This window comes from Dendropsophus ebraccatus, chromosome 3 (assembly GCF_027789765.1).
Source record: "Dendropsophus ebraccatus isolate aDenEbr1 chromosome 3, aDenEbr1.pat, whole genome shotgun sequence".
Taxonomy (NCBI): Eukaryota; Metazoa; Chordata; class Amphibia; order Anura; family Hylidae; genus Dendropsophus; species Dendropsophus ebraccatus.
In genome coordinates this window covers 31,533,451-31,558,687 of record NC_091456.1, presented here as the reverse complement: position 1 = coordinate 31,558,687, position 25,237 = coordinate 31,533,451, and the positions used below count along the sequence as shown (strand labels likewise).

The 25,237-nt window shown below is 44.1% G+C and overlaps 1 protein-coding gene across 1 annotated transcript in view; it reads left to right on the top strand.

Annotated features, from left to right (window-relative positions):
• SEZ6L (seizure related 6 homolog like) overlaps positions 1-25,237 on the top strand; it is a 339,967-nt gene that overhangs the window by 256,063 nt on the left and 58,667 nt on the right. The window contains exons 4-6 of the mRNA XM_069961326.1: positions 1,247-1,439; positions 6,587-6,772; positions 9,443-9,608. Coding sequence (XP_069817427.1) covers positions 1,247-1,439; positions 6,587-6,772; positions 9,443-9,608 — 545 coding nt within the window. The remainder of the gene's footprint in view (positions 1-1,246; positions 1,440-6,586; positions 6,773-9,442; positions 9,609-25,237) is intronic.

Here is a 25,237-nt window from a genome sequence, read left to right as displayed (position 1 = left end):
TGCAAAAAGAGTCCATACAGCGTCGCTTGAGAGTCTCTAAACACAGGACTAGCAAGATATCCCTCCAGGAAATGGCCCAACCTGTAAGGAGACCATCAAAACCTCTGCTGTGTATAGACAGTCAAAGATTGCAGTTGTATGTGAGATGTCCGTTTATGCTGCTTCACAAACAGGACTACACCTTTCAGTAATGTCAGAGTGTCCATGGTGTGACTTAGCGGAGACCTTATTGGGCAAAACGAATAAAGGTAAAGAGGAAACGGAGACACCTCAGGTCCGATGTGAATATTTTAACAATCCAATATGGTGGAGGAATCAAATCAGCATTACGAACAACTTTATTTCATACCGAAAAATATTCTTGTATTCATCCCCTGGGTTCATAAAGCCCAGTCAATGTCAAGTTTCTCTTTGACATGGTGACCTGTAGAGATCATGCATCTATACTTTTAAGCCATTACAATAGTTGTGCTTACTGCACAACCAAGCAAGGTTAGCAGGGAAACTTTTACTTTGTGTTATTATTCTACCTACTTAAGGTCTCCATACACTTTATACTTTCGTCAGCCATAGCTGCCATTCGTGGTAAGTTTAGCCGCCAGTATAAGATGTATGGAGGTCTCCTGAACGACAACTAAAAGATTATGTTGGTGGAGATAGGGGTCGAGTGTGATGGTAAATCACTTCCCGACCCCTTTGTTATGGGAGAAATAAGCAGCATGCAGAGCACTCTGGCTGCAACTTACCCCTCTCCATAAAGAATAAAGGAACACTCAGGTGTGCTGAAGGTTCCTGTGTATGGGGAGGGCGGACAGCGAGTGGGAAAGGTAACTGATGGGCAAAGAACCGTTCGGCCACCAGTTAATAATGGTGTATGGCCACCTTTAGTTTCCTACTCCAGTTTTTGCAGATATAGAGGGGACACTATGGCTACAAATCACAAGGCAATCTAAAGCAGCTTTGTAAGGGCCCCTACCAGACATCTTTTCTTCCAACACTCCCACAAGTAAAAAAGGAATGTTGGTATGAATGCACAATACTAACTCAGAATTTCTTTTTTTAATAGAAATTATGGTGTACGGATCATAGTTATTATCATTGGTATTATGTTTTTTAGAGGACCCTGTCTGTGAGGGGTTAAAATCTACAACGTGGAAAACGTGTAAAGTGGCTAAATCCTATGTGCAACTATTGTGTGTTTGATTTTCTCACAGTACATTACTAACAAAGTATTTCCTTCTTTTAGGTTAAAAGTGTAAACCTATCGGAAGGAGAGCACCTGTCTATTCGAGGTATAAGTGAGGATGGTCTTGTGGTCTTGGCAAATGAAACTCTTCTGGTTGAGGGTCAAGTGATCCGAAGTCCAACCAATAGCCTTTCAGTTTACTTCAAAACATTCCAAGATGATACAATTGGGACCTTTCAACTGCATTATCAAAGTAAGCATTTACCCGTATTTGTAGACATATGATTACTTGAATTACTTAATGGATGCGTATTTAACAGAGACATCTACAAAACCCAGATATATCTGTCTTGTAAGTAGAAGTTATTTCCATGATTAAGGACCACATTACACAGAGTGAGTATTGGCCTTTTTGGTCAATATAACCCTGTGCAATAGGGCCAGCAATTAGCCAATGATCGACTCACTATAAAGTCATCTTTTTATAGCTGCACTTCTCTCTAAGTAAGGGCTTTATAACATGGATCGATAATCAGCCGAATGTTGTCGATTCGACCTATTACTGCTCTGTGTAATAGAGACAACGATGCACAGCCGACAATTCCCCAAACACCTGTCACTTTACCTCTTCCCGTTCCCGGTCTTCTCTTCAGCTGTGCAGCACAGGAGAGAAGACCGGGAGCAGGGAGAGGTAAGGTGTCAGGTGTTTGGGGAAGGGCTGCATAGACAACGCAGTCCTTACTGCACGATTAGCAGGTCATCTAATAGGTCCAGTAAACGAGCACTGATCTAGCCAATAGGCACTCGTTTACTTAAATGGTCGGGCCGTAGTCGCCTGTGTAATGGGGCTCTAATAGGAGATGTGCGGCCATACAAATGTTCTACAAGATCGATGCTTGTTTACATTGCCCATCGGTGCATGTAACAGGGCCCTAACATAGACTTCATTGACCAAGGCTGTGTGTTGACTCTTCTCCATTTCACTCCAGCCACTGTCTATTCTCCCAGTAGGCGGGGGACCCGATCTATCAGTCCTTTATGGTACAACCTATAAATATAAATACTTTTAATTAATTGAGGCAGCAACTTAAAAGGTTTGAAAGATTCTAACAGCCATTTGATTCTTACAGTGTCAATGGACACCCAATCTATATAGCTCCATTCCATTCCAAGTTTATGCAGTTAATCTAACATATTGATTGGCTAACAAAATGCTGATGTGAATAGTGTTCAAGCAAACAAATAACAAAGAAAATTCCGCTTGCAGATGACTGCATTAATTCTCTATATAGAGATGTATAGTGAGCTTAGATATTTTTTTAAAGCCCTTAAGAAGCGACAGCATTTTGTTTTGAAAAGCCAAACCATCTGTGTATATTCATTTCCCATGTGTTGGTTTTGTTTGATTAGATGAAAGTTGAATTTTCATCCTCTAGAGCGAATCACGAAAAAAAAAATGTCTTTTAAGAAGCGAGAGCCTTTTCTTTAGAGAACGTAACAAACATACAGTGTATTTGGGAAATATGCTGAAAACGCACAAAAAAGTAGATCTGTACATACAGCATATATCACAAAAAAGTTGTGTTTATGCTTTGTAGAACCTGAAAAGTCTGATGCCAGAGAGATATAGATAACTTTGATTACTGGGCAAAAGGTGGCCCAACCCAATGGTTTTGTCAGAATCGCAAATGATCTAATGTAACGAGTGTAGCAGTGGGAAAAGGAAGAAGCACATGTTAGATTTCAACTTAATCAATTCTGTTGTTCCTTTGACATAAAAACAGCTACCCTCTGTCGTGCCAAGCATGTATGTTTATGGTTTAAGGTGCAGCTATCTTGTATGTATATCTGGCTTAAAATGTCACTGTTGTTGTAACATTTAAAAATCTAAATCAACAGTAGATGTGAAATAAAGCAAGTTTGCAATATACATTCATTATTATTTTTGTTATCATGCTGTAAAACAAAGCTGTACTTACCAGAAATCCAGGTCCAGTCTCCTGAAGGCAGATTTTCTGACTTGTGCTGGTTGAAAAAAACTGACTAAACACAGGAAATCCGGCCAGTACAGAGAGTCACGGCTCAATGTGTCTATGAGTCACATGACTGCCTTCTCTCTGTGAGGGCTTAAATGGCCTGGGTGTTTTTCACTTTCTGAGAAAAAAAATAGGAAACAGGAAGCAAGAAGTGCCGCGAGACAGGAACTGTCCAGAGCAGTCGCAAATCCCCATAGAAAATCTCTCCTGCTCTGTATAGTTCCTGTCTCAGACAGGGGTGGCAGCAGAGAGCACTGTGTAACCCCTTTAAGTCCTACTAGCAGGTTAAAATAGAATTTCTACACAAACCATATACTGTACATGGTCATATAATAGTATATATGAAGTTACAATGATTTATTTGGATGGGTTTCAGTGTGAATCCACATTGGAATGGCGAAATTGAGTGATCTGAGTGACTTTGAATGAGCAACAGCTTCTGGTTGTAGACTAGTATTTCAAGTGCTGCCAAGCTTGTAAGGTTTTCTCGTTCAGCGGTGTTAAGAGTATACAAAAATAGGGTGTTCAAGGAAAACAATCCAGTGAAAGGAGATTTTATGGACATAAGGAACTCATTGACAAAAAGGACCAAAGGAAGAATTGTTCTATCTAGCACAGATGGGCTATAATGGCAGAAAACCAACTTGACTGCCATTGCTGTTATGGGAAACAGAAAGTCATAAGACATAAGGGAATGTAGGCAAAAAAACACATGAGTAGTGCAAAGATGAATCTAGATTTCTGATGCACCATGCTGATAGAAGAGTCATAATTTAACACAAACTGTATGAATCAATGGACCCTTACCATCAATGGTCAACAGTCCAGGCTGGTGAAGGTGGTGGAATGGTCTTGGGATTAATGTGTATGGTACCTTCTAGAACCTCTAATATCTGTGAATGGATGGTTGGACAATAAGGCTAAGCACTGTAGTGGACTAAAGGCCCAATTACACTAAATGATTACAACCGTTCAGGCCGATAATAGTGTAATAGCAAATGTTCAAAGGCAACAATCAGAAATTATGCATAATGTCGACTGATTGTCGACTTTCAATATACTGAAAGATCTCGATTACGTCAATCTGTGTAATAGGCAGACTGCCGCTGAGTTCAATGGGCAGCTGAACAATCTAAGGATCGTTTGGGCAGCCCCTCCCGCTCCTCCTCGCTCGCTGTCTGTGCCATGTAATGCTGCCTTAAGTTCATTGCTTTATGGCAGCTGGACAATGCACCACGCCACAAAGGTCATACTAATAGCAGTAAAGGTCGGCATTTGGCTGGTTACAGTGCACGAAGAACATAATCCTGGAACTCATTAGTAGTCCCAAAGCTGAACAGCCTTTATTAGCAGAAAAACATTAAAGACTCTTCTAACCTGGGATACTAAGGGGCGTCCAGATTTTATTCTTTACAAGGATTGGTCCCGGGAATGTGACAGAGAATTTTCCTTGCTTCCCTGTCCTTCCCAGTCCCAAGACCTTAAATCTATATAAAATCTCTGGGAGAAGATAATTTATGGGCCATTACTAAAGAACTATTTCAACACCTCAGGTGATATCCATGAAGTGTCAGACAGGGGCGTACACCATGGAGAAGGCAAGGCAGGGAGTAGATGTGGCATCTTCCCGTGCCTCATTTAGCATGATTTACGCCTGATAATAATCCAATCATAATCCAAATTTACTTAGTGAGTCCGGCCGAGGAAAAGAAGGCGTGGCCTAATTTAAGACCGGTGTACAAGTATGCCGGTCTTGATAAATCCCCCACGTACATTCTATTTAACAATGAATTGCATAGGTGATCTGAAGACCAAGGGTTCAACATAGTATCAGATATTTTTCTCTAATAAGATGACCATTCGGTGTATATTAAAAGGTATTGGCATTTCCTTGTTTGTTTTGGCAGCTTTTATTTTAGCAAAACGGGAAGTGCCAGCATATTGGTTGTTACTTTAGAATTAACTCAAAGAATTGTCCCCATGTTACAGCAATAATAAAGCTAATTCAAAACCTTTATATCTGTACCAACCTCCAAACTTGTAAGCACTTCAGTTTTCAAATCAAAGTCATTAAACTGAGAAAATATAGATTGCTATAAACAGAGTCTATCTATACGATTGTCAGGGTATGTGTGTCCCTTGGGACTTCTCTGGAGTGCTGCATGGTTATTATGGGGAAGTCATTATATAGGAAGCCTTTCCCATAATAGCATGAGAGCGAGCAATTGCTGGATATACGTTGTCTTAATAAAATCACTAAAGGGACGTCAGACTGAGCCTATGTTCTAAGAAAAGAAGCATTCAATTAATTTCAGATCCTCCAGAACATATGTTAACTACAGTAACCAATTTATGGTTTCTAATAACATTCATAAATAAGCAGCCAAAGGTTGCAACCTTGTGTTTATGGGGGGAGATATTTTACAACGCACAGTATTTCCTGTCCGATAGTCACCTAGAAGCACACAGCAATCAGACCCTTTACAACTAGGAATAAGCTTGTTAAATACATCAGAATCCATCTGTATCAGTTCACGTGGAGCTGATCTTCAGCATCCGTCACTCTGCTCAGTGCTGGAAAGCCAAGTCCATTCAGCCATGTGCCAGGCGCTGGTGGGGTAACAGATTCTGATCTAATTTGGGTCTTAGATTCTGATGAACAGAGTGTTGTAGGTTTTGGTAGCTCCTTTAAAGGGGCTTTCCACTGAAAAGTAACTTGTCCCCTATTCACAGAATAGGGGACAAGTAAGAGATCACGTCCTTACCCCTCAGCGATCTCCTTTGTTTTGAATACAGCTACAAGTTGGCACAGGCTGTACTCAGCTCTCTCTGGCGGCTCCATAGAAAATGAATGAGGCCACCGGTGAGAGATGAGTACAGCACTCAGTTCTTTCTGGCGGCTCCATAGAGAAAGAATAGAGCCGCGGGTCATGTGCCGACCTGTGGCTATATTCAAAACAAAGGAGCTGGTGGCCGATCTGAAGATCAACAGGGGGAGCAGAGGTTGGACATCCGTGATCTCCTGTGGATGGGGACAAGTCAGCTTTAAGTGGAAAACCCCTTTATGTTCATCTGGTTGTCAAAACACCATCAGGCTATGTTCACACAATGTAAAGATGATGGCCATTCAACGGCCTTCATATAATGACAAATAACTTTTAGTCGCCATTAAATGATGTTTGTTCAATAAAAGCGTCCGTCATTTAGACGTTGTGTGAACATAGCTTCAAGGTGTACTAATAATCCTTTAACTGTAAGAGCCTCTTGATTTATGATATTATATCAATCATAACAGTACAGCTGCCTAAAAATGATATGTATACAATAGATGGTGAAAAATACAATAAATATTATTTTTCCTTAGTTTTCATGCTGAGCTGCAGTTTCCCTCGAAGGCCGGATTATGGAGAGGTAACTGTCGTGGATCTTCATGCTGGAGGAACAGCCCATTTTCATTGTAATATGGGATATGAGTTGGAAGGTTCCAGAAATCTTACATGCATCAATGCTTCAAAACCACGATGGAGCGATAAAGAGCCTGTCTGCATAGGTATGTTTTTCAACACGGCCATTGAATCGAGAGCCTGTTAAATTAATATTGAGCAAGTTTAAACAAACACAAAAATACAAGAAACAAAACTTGTAGGTGGGTTCTATTGGGATTTGTATATATAAACTGTGATGTAAATAGTAATTGTCAAAGTCCGGCTGCAAGCAATTGACACCAAACACCAGGGGCACGGGGTGGGGGGGAGAGGGAATAAACAATGCTAACTTATGCTTAGCTAAAATCAAGACCCAGCTAATTGACAGCCCTCTCAGCCAGTCAGGGACTGGGGCAAGACAGCGCTGCAGTCACTGATAGACAGCCCGCTCAGCCAATCAGCTGGGACGGGCATTTTCACCCAAGTCGTGACGTCATCACATTCGGGGGGGAAATGCCTTCCGGCGGGTGTCTTGGTGTCGGTCAGGCGGCGCATCTCAGTAAGAAATCAATGATGGTCATTTTCTCCCCTGCCACCTGACAAAACTTTTTATGGCCGGACTTCTCCTTTAAGGGAAAGCAAAAGCACCAGGCTTAAGGGTTTACAGGGATTTAGGACACTGATGCTTGTCAAGTGGAGAAGAGGAGGGAGCTACAATGAGTCTGTTGTCCTAAGGTTTACCTGCACATTGAGCCAGTCCTTAGCATTTCAGCTGAGTTTATAGCTGGAAGTAGAAAAGTTGAGGCCAGGCAATGCCACAGCCTCAGCATAATGTATAAGTGAGTAGTCTGCCAGCGTCCAAGAATAAAACGTGCAGAAACATTTTTGTTGGTATTTACTAGGTTTACTATATTGCTGCGCTCCTAAGCTAAGGTCTTTAGGTGGTTCACCCTGTTTTAGTACCCAACACATACACACATAATTAGCTCCACATAATAAAAGGCAATGTCTGCAGATTATCAATCTCCAAGCAGAATACTGAACATCGGGTTAACCAATACTTTCACAGTGTCTATGGATACTTACCTTCTCTCCACCATGTTAGACGTCCTATAATGCATTATGGAACTGCCTCCAAAAATCTCACGTTGCAGTGTGAGCCTAATAGATCACCTCTAGAAGCTCGCAGAAGAAAACACCTATGGCAGCCTTGTGGATATATGGTCCGACAAGTAATGCTTGATTTATTATGGATCCCAGAAATCTGTGCAATAGCCAGTAATTGCTGTTCCTACAGTAGGGAACAAAGTGGGACAGCTTTATCAATACGGGCACAGGGCTATGTTTAGCCACTATCTAAATACTGTAATATATTTATAAAATATTCACAACGAAGGTATAAGATTGAGGGCACTCACCCTACTTGTATATAGTCTTTATTTCATTAACAGAACTTAAAATCCAGTAGGCAAATTCATGTCACGCCAAACACTCGTCAGTACAGGCTATTACGGCTGTTTCGCGCGCATGCATGCTTCATCAGATCTGTTGTTCTGCTGTTCACCATGTGGGAACAATATTGTTATATTTTAATAGATAGACAATCCCACGCGCTACGAAAAAAGTTAATTTATTATTTATTTTTACGTATTTTTTTGTATTATGAGAAAGGGGGTCATTTAAATCTTTATTGGGGAAAGCTTTTTTCTTTTTTTTAAAGAGGGTTTACATCTGCAATCATTAGATTGAATATACTGATCAATGCTATGCCTCTGATTTAGGGCAGACTCTATGAGGAGATCACCAATCCAACAGGACAGATAATTTCCCTGCCTGTCAGAGGAAATGATTGGGACCCCTGCAGCCATTGCTTTACTTCCATAAACTCCACGACTGCTATAGATTTGAGAGCTATTTAAGAGGTTAATGAGCTGGGTGCTCATAGCTGACGGAGCGACCCCACACATACATTAAAACCCTTTAACAGCAGGAACATATATGCGCATTCCAACTGCCCAGGGCATTGGCAATAGGAAAATATACATATGTATTGCTGACATGAAGGAGTTAAATCACATTGGAAATCATATATTGTAAAGAGACTTAGGAAGCATTTAGGGGGGCAGGAGTCTAATGTGTGTGACTTTGAGAATTAGTGTATATTTTGTTCCAATATCTCGTGCCTGATTTATTAATTTGTAGCACTGCCATAGATAATGTATCTAATGAAAAAGTCACCAAAAAGTTGCAAAAATTTTGCCATATTCACCTGGTATTTACCAGATGTAGGCCTGCACCTGGTTGTGCGGTTTTTTTAAAAAGTTGCAAATGATAAATTGGGCGCTATTGGGTGAATACTCAAAACAGGCAGATTTTTTTAAAAAAATTGCATCGAAAAAATATTCACCCATCGAATACTGGTTCATAAATAGAACTTTGACAAAAAATGAGCAAAATCGACCAAATCGACCATCAGTAAACAGGTTTGAGATGAGTGCGTATCCGGTCCTCCTACAGGCCTTACTGAGCCATAAAATGGCACTGAAGTGTATGGTGCTCTACTACACCTTCATATGGCTTAGAATTTACACAGAAGTATACAAAGGTTTTTTCTTCTGTCAGAGTCCATAAAAATATGTCTGTAGGCACCATATGGCGGCACATAACATTACTAAGTAGAATGTTTTCCTTGACAGGCCACGCACATTTGCCTACAGTCACTACTTGGGGAAATAGATACGTTTATTACGTATGTATTGTTGTTAAGTTTAATGTATTTTTGTGTTTTTCTGTAGCTCCTTGTGGAGGGAGGACGCAGAATGCCACCGTAGGAAGAGTTTTATCTCCAAACTTCCCAAGCAACTATAGCAACAATCTCTTCTGTGCATGGACAATAGATGCTCCAGGTGGACAGAAATTACACCTGCATTTTGAGAAGTTCATTTTGACTGAAAAAGACAGGTAATCAATAAAAGTTTGATTTATTTCATGAAAACACCAGACTATAGACTTACAAGAGATATTAAACAAGCAGCCAGGGCCTTTATTGCTTCCACTCTTGTAATTGGAAATACTAGTTTACAAAGTGCTTTTTATGCTTTAGGTTCTAGGAATGTGTCATCAGGAATGGCCTAATGTTTTCATGTTAATATATGTTTTAAGAATTGTTTGTGAGTTTTTTTTCAAATTTTCCATTTTCTATCTATTTATAAAGTAATCCTGAAAACTTGCAGTTTTCATTCTCACCACTGGGGCTGAGACTTCCTGTTCTGTAGTGATAGGAGACTGCTGTAAAGTGATCTGTACAGCATTGCAGCAGTGTCTGACACCAGTAAATTGAGGAGACAATAGCAGCTCCCAGTAACAGAGTACGCGCAGTAATATTTTACATTCACCTCAAGGGAACAGACTCTGTCTATTGTTGTCTATGTCCATGAGTTTGGCTGTTACACATGTGACTGAATGCTGGTAAAAACAGCTCAGGCAAGATGGCAGCGCCCATAACAATGTACAAAAAGTGAAATAAAAAAAAGTCAGTAACAGATTGAAATAAAATAAAAACTGTTAGTAACTCGAATTAATAAAAGAAAATCTGGGTGATACATGCTCTTTCAAGGTTGTTATGCAGAAGAAAAACATGATTTTATAACTTTTCAAACATCTATCAGCTAACAGATATGTACTCTTTGTTTTATCCCCGCTAAGGCTATGTATGAAGTTTTTTTCTGGCCATTGTTTGATACTCAAATCAATGGCCGTTGTTTTGAGTATCAAATAACGTCCGTAGTTTAGCATGTTTTAGCAGTCATTGTTACTGGAACAATATTCTAGTTCAGGTGGACTGATGGCCTTTGGGTGTGTTTTTAATGGAAAAGTCTATTCAATTTAATACAAAGAACGGTGAAAATAACGTGAAAACATTGGGGTGTGGACTCGCTGAATTTATCATTTTTCTCACTGTAAAATGACAAGGAAAACAACACCAGCTCTGAGCTGGTGTAGGTTTCACTCCGCGCACACTGCGCCTCTAAATAAATCAACAAACCTTTGGCGCTGCTGGGACATTTTTAAGCCCGGCGCAAAAAAGGCTGTACTTAATAAATGTCCCCCCATGTGTATTGGGCGGCCTTCATTCCATTATTTTCCATTGACTTCAATTAGAAATTGGCAATATTTTACGTTATTTTTTTTTTTTTTATATGTACACCTTTTCTTCTTTTTTTTTTTTAAGACTTAGTATGAACATATCCTAACATCTACTTGCCCATGTCCACAGCTATGAGCGTGATATAGAGCTGAGAGATTCCCTTTATTAGTGTATGTGTGCACTATGGAACCCGGGCGGATTGCCCACCGCGGATTCCGCCGCTCGCCCCCAGTCACATCTCCGTCTGTGCCATAGACTCCATTCTGTGCACAGGCAGATTCCGCTGTCTGCCCAAAGAATGAATGGACGGCGGAATGGAGTTTAATAATAAGGGATGTCATTGTGCAAAAAAGTCTGTTGTTTTTGAAATAACGGCTGTTATTTGAACAATGACTGCCGTTGTTATGAAAGGCGGACATTATTTTTACATAATAAGAACCTAGCTTAATAATGAAGCCTTTTCTATTACATCCAAAAGGAAAGCTACTACTAGTATTTCTGGTTGAACTATGCTCTATGTACTTATCTAGGAACCGCCCAAAACTGCTTGCACCGTCAGATAGCCGTTTTTAATCCAAGCTCTGTCCTGGGGTCCACTCGGCAGGTGATGCAGTTATTGTCCGAAAAAACAACTGTTAAACTTGTAGCCCTGTGCCAAACGACCATGGCCTAGAGTACCCATGCCCTAACCTTGCAGCACCCCTCCATCCCTCCTCCCCACCCTCTTCACCATTAGGAATGCCCAGGGCATCATTACTTGTCCAAACACTGCACCTGTGCTGAATCATTAAGGCACACATGCAGTTTTCAGCCAAGTGATAATTAGGAGAAATCCTGCCCAGGGGCATTCCTAATGATGATGAAGGGGGGGGGGGGGATGGAGAGGCGGTGACAGCCTAGGGCACAGACATTCTAGGCCACGCCCATTTGACACAGGGCTGCAAGTTTAAAAGTTGTTTTTTAGGACAATAACTGCATCACCTGCCGAACGGACCGCAGGACAGATTGGATTAAAACCTGCTATCTGACGGTGCAAGCAGTTTGGGAAGGGGGATTGTGGGTACAGAGTCACTTTAAATGAGAGACCTGAATGGGAAACTGACCTCCTCATTTTACTCAAAATTTCTTTATAAGATATTTAAAATGGGTTTTCTAAGCCAGACAACCCCTCTATCAAACATATCTTAGAAGCTGAGAAGATTCCATCCATATTCCAAAGTAATTACGTAGCAGAATTTTGCATTGTGTAACTTCAGACACAGAACCCGCTCCCATGAAGTGATCAAGACCGTTTGTTTAACGTTACTCCTGTAATCTCTGCACTTGTTACAAGTAAACTGATTAAACAAGCTCCGGCAATGGATGGTGCACCTGCTGTTCTAATAGTTAGGGCGAGGGAGGGTAGATAGGATTCAAATCAAATTATTTGCTATCTGCAAAACATACTGCACAGAATACAATTGCCCTGACAGCTGCTCGCCTAGCAAGCAAGCTACTTAAACTAATTAGTGTTATTTCAGGTAACAGAACCAGACTTCTTGAATAATAGATACATTTTTGCTACGTATATGACAAGACATGACAGGATTTTTTGGTTTGTAAAGTCAGGAATAGTTTCTAAGCAAGAATTTACCATTTAGGCTATGTTCACACCCTGTATAAACAATGGCTGTTATGCGTGAATGGCTGTTGTTTATGTTGAATCTGATTTTATTAAAGGTTTTACAGAAGAATAAAACAGAAGGTACAAAGTCTTTTCCAATCATGGTACACAGAAACTTAATGTGCAATCCAATATTACACCTGAGCACAAGAGAACATCCAGCCTATGCTCTCTGCAAAGTATGCTACTGTCATACACTTTTATCAGGCCTTACTTCAAATAAAAAGAAGATAAAAGAGGGCTCAGGAAACCAGCAGAAGGATGAAACAGGTTCGGAAGAAAAAAAGGGGGGGGGGGGGAGAGAAAAGGAAAAGAAGGGGGGGGGGGGAGGGGGAAGGGGAGAAGGACGAAGGGACCACATTCAACAAACAAAGACTATGGCCACACCCCAGTAGGTGTGGGCTCGCCACCAAAGAACAGGACAAAACACGGAAAGAAAACATTTATGACTCCTCTCCGTCTGAGGCCAAGAAGCCAGAAATCGCACGGAATTAAAGACTACTTCCTCACCCTGTCACTCCCATAATAGATGGCTCAGGGAGCTCAACGAATCAGCCGTGGGAATTCGGAAGACTCTTTAAACAAGAGCCATCCCCTCCACACCCTGGAGTAAGCTGCATTACGGTCGTGATCCTCCGCAATAAGCTCCTCATATCTGCTAATTGCGTTAAGCTCTGCCAGCCATTCTGTCACGGAGGGACACATTGAGGTTTTCCAGTGCCTAGGAATGACCAGGCGTGCAGCCGTCAAGAAGTGTCTCAAAATGTCCTTTTTGATCGAGGAGATGGACCCTGGAAGAAGGCTCAATAGGGCACATTGCGGCGTGTTGGCGATTTGTTTCCCAGAATAGGCCTCGTAAACCTGGAACACACGGTCCCAGAAGGGTTTAATCACGGGACATGCCCACCATATGTGTAGTATTCCCCCATCTGAGGACCCACACCGCCAACAAGCTCCAGAGGCGGATGGATACATGCGCTGAATGTCCGCAGGGCACCTGTACCACCGTGACAGGATCTTGTAGTTCTTTTCTTTTGCGTGCGAGGCCATGGAGAGACCATGAGTGAGGGTACAGATTTTCTGGATCTGTTCCTCCGAGAAAGACATGGAGCAATCGGCCTCCCATTTCCCAAAGAAATGGGCCCGGCCAGTATTGCTGAGTGATTGGAGTAGCTGATAGAGTCTAGAAAGAGTCCGTGGCCCCGACGCATCAGAAAGGACCCAGTTGTCAAAGTCTGAAAGAGTCCTAGAGAAAGCCCCTTTAGACGCAAGAGCCTGGAAGAAGGACTGTAGTTGACTGTATTCCAGCCAGGAAATCGAGATACTAGGATGTGCGGATGCCAGTGACTCCAAAGTGGGCAGAACCCCTTGAGGAAACACCTGGGTCAAACGCACTCCCGAGAAGCTATCCCACACCAGAAAGATGCGCCTCAACATTCCAGGCTGGAACCCAGGATTCCCGAATAGAGGAGACATCAGGCCTGGCTGAGAGGAGATACTGTGTCTGGTCACCCACTTATCCCAAGTACAAAAGACATGCGGGGCAAGAAACGGCCAGGAAGTCGGATCCCCTCGATCGCCAGGGGAGAGCCATGGAGCCATGAGAATGTCAGAGGGAGCGAGCGACTTCTCCATTGCCACCCACAACTTCGCCCGGTCAGCATGCGACCAATCCAGCAGACGGGTAAGAATGGCTGCCTCATGATACATCTGGAGGTCTGGGACTCCCACACCCCCTAGATGCTTTGGCTTAGATAAAATTCCACGCCCTATTCTCGGACGCGATGCTGACCACACGAAGCGCGTAAAGGCACGTTGGAGCGTTCTAAAGTAGGAAGCAGACACATGAATGGGAACAGTCTGGAACAGATACAAGAATCTTGGGAGGATATCCATTTTGAGTACAGCCATGCGGCCAAACCACGACAAGTATTTTGTGTGATAAGCTGATAACAGAGATAAAATCTTGGCCTGCAGCGGGGCATAGTTAAGAGGAAACAGAAGGTGAAGCTGGGAAGGAATGTGAACACCGAGGTAGGTAATGTATTCCTCCCTCCATCTAAAAGCAAAGCCGTGGCGTAAGCCATCTAGAGTGCTGGGAGAGAGAGATACATTAAGCGCTTCCGTTTTGGAAAGATTAGCTTGGAAGTTACTCAGCCTACCAAATCGGTCAAATTCAGAAAGGATGGTAGGGAGGGACACCTGAGGCGAGGTCACGTAAAGTAGCAGATCATCAGCATATAAAGCCAGTTTGTGGTGGTCCTGTCCAATAGAGAGTCCCATTACGTCAGGATTGCGCCTCAAAGCCACAGCAAGATGTTCCATAGTAAGAACATACAAGAGGGGCGACAGGGGGCAACCCTGTCTCGTACCATTCCTAATGCAGAAGGCCTCCGACAGGATGCCATTGGCTCGAACTCTAGCGCTGGGGTCCGCATACAAAGCCATGACCCGATCTATAAAAGGTTGGCCGGCCCCAACCTGCGCTAAGGAAGAACGAAGGAATCGCCAGTGCACCCTGTCAAAGGCCTTCTCAGCGTCGACAGAGAGAAGGCAAAAAGGGGTTTTTGTCCTCTGGGCGTGAGCTAACAGAGTGATTGTGCGTAGGGTATTATCCCTAGCTTCGCGGCCAGAGACAAATCCCACCTGGTCTAAGTGGATTACATCAGGGATCACAGTCCCTAAGCGGTTAGCCAACAGCTTAGAGTAGAGCTTGATGTCGCAGTTGAGTAAAGAAATGGGACGGTAGCTCCCACAAACTAGTGGGTCTTTGTCGGGCTTGAGCAGGACCACCACATGGGCCTCCAGGGACTGGCGGGGAAAGGGACATGAGGGTGAAATGCTGTTGAAGGCCTTGAATATCAATGGCGCTAGTGTAGACTTAAAGGCCTTGTAGAATGGGGCAGTAAACCCATCTGGTCCGGGGCTCTTGCCATTTTTAAGAGCAGAGATAGCAACCTCAATTTCCGCAACAGAGAAAGGAGAGTTCAGCAGTTCTATCGCGTCAGAGTCAAGCCTAGGTAAAGCAGTCTCATGGACGTAGTCCCGAATTCTGGCCTCCAGAACAGAGCTGGGCATGTCGGAGAAAGCTCCGCGAATATTGTACAGGTCCTTATAGAAGGCCCCAAAAGTGTTTGCTATAGCCCGTGGGTTATGAATCAGTTCTCCACTCGGGAGGCGCAGAGACGGGATATACGTGGAGGAAGCGTGCGGGTGAAGAAATCTAGCCAAAGCTCTACCGCATTTATTAGCTTGTTCGTACAGATAACTGCGAAATCTCTCCCGCCTCCGGTCTACTGTCAGAGAGATTAGATCTTTAATTCGTTCCCTTAATGATGAGATCTGCACCCATAGGTCCGGTGTAGAAGATGTCTTATGTGACCTAACCGCAGTGTTCAGTTTCTCACATAGAGATTTAAGCTGAGCCCCTCTCTCCCTCTTTAGCCGTGCCCCCTGCTGAATAAAAACGCCCCTAAGAACGCATTTGAGGGCCTCCCATTGTAGAGGAGGAGCAGTCTGATCCGATTCATGTGTGGCTATAAATGTGGCAATCGTCCTTTCCACCTCAGCTCTACATACCACGTCCTTCAAGAGGGTCTCATTGAGACGCCACGTCCATTCCCGCGGCTCTCCCCCTGGAACGGCAACGGACAGATATACGGGGGCATGGTCCGACCACATTGCCACTCCTATTGAAGCGGAAGGGTGAGAAAGGAGGGTAAGTTGTGAAATAAAGAACATGTCCAATCTGCTGTGCGTGTTATGAGCAGGAGAGAAATAAGTGTAATCCCGATCGGTCGGGTGGAGAATCCTCCACACGTCAACCAATCGGTGATGGTGTAGTGCCTGCAGTGCTTGAGTCCTAGACGATCGGGGAACCACTGATCGCCCTGAGGACGTATCAAGGGGGGGATCCAAGGCCATATTAAAATCCCCTCCCAGAATGAACACCCCCTCTACAAAGTGGTCCACTTCCAATAAGATGTCCCGTAATACTGACCCTTGATTAGCATTGGGGAGATAAACGTTACCAATAGTGTATTTGGTGTTAGCTATGAGGACCTTTAGGAACGCAAATCTACCCTCAGGGCTCACTAATGTGTCTAGGACCTGGTGCTGTAGAGACTTATGGAGGGCAATTGAGACACCCCTGGACTTAGAACCTGGAAAAGAACTATGCAGCCAATAAGTATAGTGGGGTGAGCGCAATGTAGGGATATGATTGGTTTGGAAGTGCGTCTCCTGGAGAAGCAAAACATGTACCCGTTGCCGGTGCATAGAATACGTGACATGGGAGCGCTTCGAGGGTTCATTGAGCCCTCGAGCATTCAGGGACGCAAGCTTCAACGATAGGAGGGCCATTGCTAAACACCAAAACCGCAAACGGAGAGGAGAAAACAAACAAGACAACCACAACACAAAAAAAGGACAATACATAGACGAGATAGAAAATAGGAAATGATGGGGGTAGAAAGTAAAGAGAGCCAACAGACTGACTCCCTAGCTGCAAGAGAACTAACCTCTTGCAGAAAAGTACTCCCGTCAATCGGGAACAACGCCTCAGGCGTCAACCTAGGTAGGGACTTGTCTAACAATAGGAAGACAGGACCCCCGCCTAGGGGAAACATAAATGCAGTGCAAAAATTTATTCATCCAAAGAAACTCAGTGCAATAACCGTGTGTAAGATAAAACATACTAACTAGCACAGATCAAGCTATCTATCCTTAGCCACTCACCAATACCTCAGGAGAGTGTCCCCAGCATGCGAGCGGCCCTTTTAGGAGAAAGAACAAAGAACAAAACCAACAAACAGGAGGCCAGATTGAAACGAAACAACAAATGAGATAAGGCAAAGGCACTTGATAATGGACAAGGAAGAGGAGAGGCCCCCCCGCCAGGTTGTGCACCGAAGAGTCAGGGCATGGCACACGAACATCTTCAGCGAGCAGCACCAGTAGTTGCCACAGCCTCACTTGTCGAGCCGAAACCCGAGCGTCCCGGTAGCCCCGGCATCAGGGACCAATTAGGGAGAGACACCTGCGGCAGATCTAGTGCTGAAAGAAAATCAGGCAGCCCGGCTGGATCACGGAGCTCATGGCGCCGACCATTCCTGCGCACGATCAAATGAAACGGGAAGCCCCACGCATAGGGGATTTCTTTTTCTCTCAGGAGCTCCAACAGCGGTTTCAGGGCTTTCCTCTGTAGAAGAGTGTTGCGGGACAAATCCTGAAGGAGGGTCAGGGAGAGATTCCCATAATCAACAGAATCCAAATTACGGACCGCCCGCATTATTTCCTCCTTGACCTTATAGTGGTGTAGGCGGCAAATGACATCCCGTGGCCTAGCAGGATCTTGACTGACCGGTCCCAGAGTCCTATGCGCTCGATCTATTTCCAAGTCGTCAGAAACAGGCCGATTTAAAATATGACCAAAGATATCCTGAAGTGTCGGCACTAAATCCGAGGATTTCACAGCCTCAGGCATCCCCCGCACCCTAATGTTGTTGCGTCTGCTGCGATTTTCAGCATCATCCTGTAAGCGATATAATTGTTGGATATGCTGATCGTGCGCGTCACATTTAGCTTGTATATCAGAGACTTGAGAGGAGAGAGAGTCATGACCGCAGGCCAATTCATCCACCTTAGTGTCCAACTCCTGCACAGCGGCCTTAACAGAAGAAATCTCTTGTTTATAGGAGTTTTCCAGGCGCTCAATAAATTTCTCCATTTCTTGCCTGGTTGGCAACTGTTTAACATGTTCCTTCCAGTCCCACCCCATGTCCATATCAGGGGCAAGAGCAGAGGAGGCCCCCGCCTGGGAAGAGCTGAATGAAGCTGCCGAAGGGTTAAGGGTGACAGCCCCCATAGTGGCCTGTTTATTTGTAGTGTCTTTCTGCCTGTGGCCAGACCCTTTGGCAGACATATTTATTGAGCCTGCTGGCGTCACTGTTTGGAGGAGAGAAGGGGAAGAAAGATGTGGCCAGTCCTGCTCAGACAGCGGCAGGTAATGAGCTGGGCTGATATGTCCCTGAGGAGCAGAGGCGGGAGATGCTGGGGCTGCAGAGAGACCGGGTGCTGACAGGCAAGATGGCGCCCGTCCTTCAGGGAAAGCGCGGGGAGGAGCCCCTGCCGTATCCTCAGCTGCACCGAGGACCGACTGCAGCGTGTCCGGAGAGTGCCGGGGAGCTGGTGAGTTATGCCGGGGGAACGGGAGAGTGGGGTCAAACTGTGACTCACCGCCAGCTGTCCGGGCTAGGAGCGGGTCCGGCGCGGCTCCCTGTAATGGCGGCGGCGCTGCGTTCTTCACCGGCGGCCGCACCTCGGCCGGCAGCGTGTCCGGAGAATGCGGGGGAGCCGGTGAGTTATGCCGGGGGAGCGGGAGAGTGGGATCAGGCTGTGACTCACCGCCAGCTGTCCGGGCTAGGAGCGGGTCCGGTGCGGCTCCCTGCAATGGCGGCGGCACTGCGTCCTCTACTGGCGGCTGTACCTCAGCCCGCTGTAAGGACGCCAGCCGGGGCTGAGATGCGGCTGGTTGCTGGGCAGGTGGTAGAGGAGGAATCAGCCTGGAGGGGTTCCTCAGGGCGACAACGGTGCCCGTGGGAGTTCCAGTAGTTGCAGTGCCACGAGCTGGGTCCCCTAAGGAAGATGGCGGCCGCACAGCAGACGAGGACCGGCGAGAGGCTGGGAGGGAGAAGAAGCTGTCCAGGTTGCCTTGCCGGGCACCCGACCGGAGCAGTCTCGGCTGTGGGGTGAGCCCTCTTGATTTCCTTCTCATAGGGCCGGCTAGGACAGGTGAGGGTGGATGAATAGCAGGGATATTTTCCCCTAATGGCGGGAGCTCCAGAGAAATGCGACCTCACACTGCCATTGCCAGGACACGCCCCGAATGGCTGTTGTTTAAAGCGGGTTCGGGCCAATGAACCTGCAGATATGAGCCAACCGCTATTTACCTCAGGATTCCCGGGCTGCCCTTCTTATTCCTGTGGGGTCCGGTACACTGGTGTTTTCTGCTAATTACTGATATGCTAATTAGCGGGTTCAGAGCATTTGGGGCGTTCCCCATGCTCCCAGAGCACCCGCTTGGCCCGCCTAGCCTTCCTCCTCCTGGCATAGTTAGGCCGCTTGTTACAGGGTGCTTCCTGCACATGCGCTGTAACAAGATGAGGTAAATAGGGGTTGGCTTATATCAGCAGGTTAACTGGCCCGAAGTGCCGCTTTAAAGAAGACGTTAAACCAAAAAAGAAACTTTTGCCGTGTATCATCCAAGTAGTAATCAAAAACCCACTCTATGCTCAAAGATGTATAACACATACACCACCCCCAAGACTATCTTCATACAGAAGAGACATCTGAGCCAAACCACATATTTTAGAAAATGATTAATGAAGTTTATTTGGACAATTATTTGGTAACATGATTATCACACAACAGTTCATAAAATATTCTTTATAAAAAGGGAGGACAACAAAAGATAGACAACACAACATAGGGAAAGGGAGACAGCACGGTTCACACATGTGTCATGAGAAAAAAATCAATGAATAAAACTAGGGATGGTCCGAACCCGCCGAACGCTCGGCATCGGATTACCGCTGTCTGCCCGCTCCATGCAGCGGGCGGATACAGCGGGAGGACCGCCAGGAAAACTGGGATACAGCCTATGGCTATGGCTGTATCCCAGTTTTCCAGGCGTTCCTCCCGCTGGTTCCGCCCGCTGCACGGGCAGACAGCAGTAATAATTGTGGATGGTTCGGGTTCGTACGAACTCGGTTCGGACCATCCCTAAATAAAACGCATGCTTTGACCAGCGGATTTTATATATTACAAAGTGCCATGTGCATCATGCAATAGACGGAAAATGGCGGAGGCAAAGCGTGCTAGTAATAATGATAGTATTACATGGATTAGTTTTCAGAGGTGAAGGGATGAAAAGTTAAAGTGCAAAGTGCTTAGTTACCAACTAGTAATCCCCTCAGAAAGAGAATGTAACACAAAATTACAGACACCATGCATGCGAGCCGTGCAGCTCCCTTACCCACAGGAACAACCCAACGCACGTTTCAGTACGCCCAACGCACGTAGCGGACACATGCCATACCCGTATGCATGTGTCCTTAAGGGGTTAAACGCTATGTATGAACATAGCTTGACAAAAGTGAATATTAGATGGCGTCATCTAAAGGGAGGGGGGGGGGGAATCAAATCAACTGGTACCTGAAAGGTATAAAGATTTGTAAATTACTCCTGTTTAAAAATCTCAAGTCTTCCAGTACTTATCAGCTGCTGTATGTCCTACAGGAAGTGGTGTTTTCTATCCAGTTTAACATGGTTCTCTCTGCTACCACCTCTGTCCTTTACAGTAACTGTCCAAAGCAAAAGCTGTTTTCTATTAAGGTTGTCTGTGCCCAATAGAACTCAGAAAAGGTATCTGGATTTCCTGATGAGACCTCAAGATAGTGAGGGGGGTAAGGGAGGTCTATGTCTATGAAGCCCAACTTGAACAATAAGATAAAGATTGCAGCGAGCCAGGGAGAGTAGCACTCTGTTGTGAGCTTCTCCCAGAAATCTATGGGGGTCTGAAAAGTCAGCTCCCAACCAATCAAAACTTCTGACATGTCTCTCTGATCTTTTACGACCGGACACTTCAAACACCTGGACTTAGAATTTATTATATCTGTGTTCTGCTTGTTCTGCCTCCTTTTAGCTGTTGAGGAATTATTCAAATTACAATATTTTCTAGATGGAAATGATAATTCTATGCATAAACCAGGGAACGTAAAACTCAAGCAGAGATGTAGATTTGAAATTAGAACTTAATTTTAGTGGCTTCAGCCTACAGGGGTTTAGCAGTGACAGGAGACGGAGAAGATATGTCATGTGCCTTAAGTCAGATTAGAAAAATACATTTTATTTCTCAGCAAAATGAGACACATACAGAATGAATATTTGAGTTATGTTTTAATAACCAAACATCCATATTAGTAATTCTTTATTTATAAGAATAGGTGAACTGCCACAGATACAGAGGATCTAGAGTGATACAGAATTCACAGCAAATAACAGGACCTGGAAGCTATAGCATTAACCAAGTGGGCTGTCAGGGATCTAACATGGTATAATATCGGATTTTTCTGTTTATTGGATCAAATATTTACTGAACATAAAGAATCAATATTAGGAGTTATAGAAATTTACAGATTACGAAACACATAAGAACACACTAGAAATATTTAAAGTTAATGTACCATCAGGTACATTCCCTTAACCCCTTCGGGACCAGGCTAATTTTCGTTTTTGCGTTTTCGTTTTTTCCTCCTTGTGTTTGAAAGGCCATAGCACTTGCATTTTTCCACCTAGAAACCCACATGAGCCCTTATTTTTTGCGTCACTAATTGTATTTTGCAATGACAGGCTGAATTTTTGCATTTGGTACACTACAAAACCAGAAAAAAATTCAAAGTGTGGTGAAATAAAAAAAAAAAAAAAACGCATTTCTTTTATTTGGGGGGAATGTGTTTTTACGCCATTCGCCCTGGGGTAAAACTGACTTGTTATCCATGTTCCTCAAGTCGTTACGATTAAAACGATATGTAACATGTATAACTTTTATTGTATCTGATGGCCTGTAAAAAATTCTAACCATTGTTAACAAATATACGTTCCTTAAAACGGCTCCATTCCCAGGCTTATAGCGCTTTTATCCTTTGGTCTTTGGGGCTGTGTGAGGTGTCATTTTTTGCGCCATGATGTGTTCTTTCTATAGGTACCTTGATTGCGCATATACGACTTTTTGATCGCTTTTTATTAAATTTTTTCTGGATTTGATGCGACCAAAAATGCGCAATTTTGCACTTTGGGATTTTTTGCGCTGACGCTGTTTACCGTGCGAGATCAGGAATGTGGTTAATTAATCGTTCGGGCGATTACGTACACGGCGATACCAAATATGTTTATTTATTTATTTATTTATTTACTTTTATTTATAATCTGGGAAAAGGGGGGTGATTCAGACTTTTATTGGGGGAGGGGGCTTTTTACTAATAACAATACTTTTTTTCTTATTTTTTACACATATACTAGAAGCCCCCCTGGGGGACTTCTAGTATATACCCTTTGATCTCTCATTGAGATCTTTGCTGTATAGATATGAGATCGGCACTCGTTTGCTTTCGGCTGCTGCAGCCGAATACAAACGAGTGCCGAGCCGGGGACGGCGCCATCTTGGACGAGTCCCTGGCCGGCATCAGACAGGGAGATCGCTCCTCCGGGACAACCAGACACCAGATGCCACTAGACACCAGGGAAGTGCTGCAGCCGGTAATTGGATGCAGCTGTAATGTTTGACAGCTGCATCTGATTACTGTATTAGCGGGCACGGCGATCGGACCGTGCCCGCTAATACCGGCGGTCCCGGGCTACAAACGGCACCCGGGACCGCCGCGGTTCAGTTACGTCCTCGTGCGGGAAAGGGTTAAAAGTGTCCCTGCTTTTTTTTTTTTTGCAGAAATCAATAGTACAGGCGATTTTAAGAAACTTTGTAATTGGGTTTATTAGACAAATATGCCATTATCTGCATACTTTCCCCAGGTCCCCCCCTCCCCCTCTCTCATTCATTGCTCATTATCAGGAAATCTCGACTCTTATACATCAGTTGAGTCCTGTCTGTTCTATGGAGAGGGGAGGGGGGAGGAGGGAGATTAGTCACCAGCAGAGAGCAGAGAACAAAGGATTACACAGCAGGACCTGTGTGAAAGACGTATTCAGAGGCCAGTGCTGACTGTCAGAGGAGATAGCCCTGTGATGTAGCTGTAAATTAACCCTTTGTTGTTCTGTTTTGGTGCCTCATCTCCCTCAACCCCTCCCCTCTCCATAAGAGAACCATAAAGACAGGGTGGAGAGCTTCAAACTGCTTTTTCATTATAAAAATGCATTTTTCGGCTAATAAACCCAATTACAAAGTTTCTTAAAATCACCTGTACTATTTATTTCTGCAAAAAAAAAATAAACGACAGAGACACATTAAGTGTTGCATATGAATGCACCGGCACGGGGAAGCCGATTACTGCGCACGGCGCTGGTCTATTACCCAGGCACAAGCACTAAAGGTGGGCCGGCCTGCCCCCAGTGGGAGGAAACCCCCTCCCCTCTGTGAGGCGGCTCCATTAAAATCAATAGAGCCGCTTCAAAGATGGATAGGAGTTTCCTCCTACTGGAGACGGGCCAGCTCGCCTCCAGTGCTAATGCCCAGGGCGTTGCTCGGTAAGAAACTGGCGACATGCACAGGAACAGGGCTGTGGTTCAAAAAGAGGACCGCAGCACTGGCTTCCCTGAGTCTGCCCCGTTTTAGTCAAATGCAACAATTAAAGCGAATGTACCTGATATTACATTCACTTTAAATGGCAAAATAAAGATACTTCCAAACTCTATATCCTGTGGGTCCCTCACGGTAAATAAAATAAAAACATATTTTTTTTTTTTGTTAGTGTCCACTATATTTTATATTTTACTAGTTGTCAACTTGTGCACACTCAACACTACACTGAATGAGTAATATGAGGAATTTTTTCAGGGTAAAAGTACACAGATCTAACACAAAGCCCCGTCCCTACGCCCCATATCGTATTTACTAAGAGGCGCACGCACACAGCAGGTACAGAACCCATCATAGTAAGAAGTACAAAGCAGCCCTGGTCGAAGCAGTAATGCTTTGGTTATACTTCAGCTCCAGATTTTCGCTATAGATTTTCTTGCAGGCACATTTTTTTGTGCAAACCACTTTTCTCTGACGTACGTACGCCCAATGCTTTTTTTTACAAATTCCCTATGATGTGTCTAATGTGCAACCACCAGTGAAATGCAAATTCATAGTGCAGCTGCCTTCCTCAGGAGGATGATTGGACATGCGACTCACTGGGAGAGGCAGCGCAGGAAGAATTGCACACATAGTAAATTTGCAATGCTAAGCTCAAGGCTTTATACCAGGGCTACACAACAACTTTAGTTGTAAGACCTAATCCTATTGTCTCATTGCGACATTGCATCTAATGGTTGTCATGTTGAGACGTGCAATGTCCCAATATGAGACCCAACAGCCACCTAAAACCCAAATCTGATGGATTTTTAGTCATAGGATACAATTCACACCAACTTTGTCAGCTATAGACTCAATGCAAATCTCATGTTATAAAATTTCTTTTACAGTCAAATGTCAACTCTAATAAAGTTGCACTAAAGCAAAATACACAAATATTTTGGTCTCACAACAGTATATTTGTGAAATAAATAATTGTGTTAGCCTATGTTCACACAACGTCAAAAAAAAAGAGAAAAGGCGGGCACCTTTTCGATTTAAAAAGACGCCTGTTATTGCCGCGATGTAATGGACTTCAATGCAATGCACCAAAGTCAATGGAATGATGGACGTCCAATGCACACAATGTATAAAATAACAGATGTTGTCTGTGTGGATGTCAAAATAACGATCATGAGTTTCAGGCGTCTTTTGCAAACAGCGGACGCCATTCTTTCATTGTGCACACACTGTTTTTCTTTTTTCACCGTTCTTTCACCGTTTTTACTATTAAATTCAATGGACTTTTTAATTAAAGACACATCCAATTGCACTGACGGACGGCCAAACAGCGAAAAAACAGACATCTTTTTTTTTTTTTAAAGAGAGGAAAACATAGCCTAGCATTGTTTTTGTACTTGAGGGTAGCTTCACACGTACCGGATCCGCAGCGGATTTCACGCTGCGAGTTTTCAGCGAAATCCGTTGCA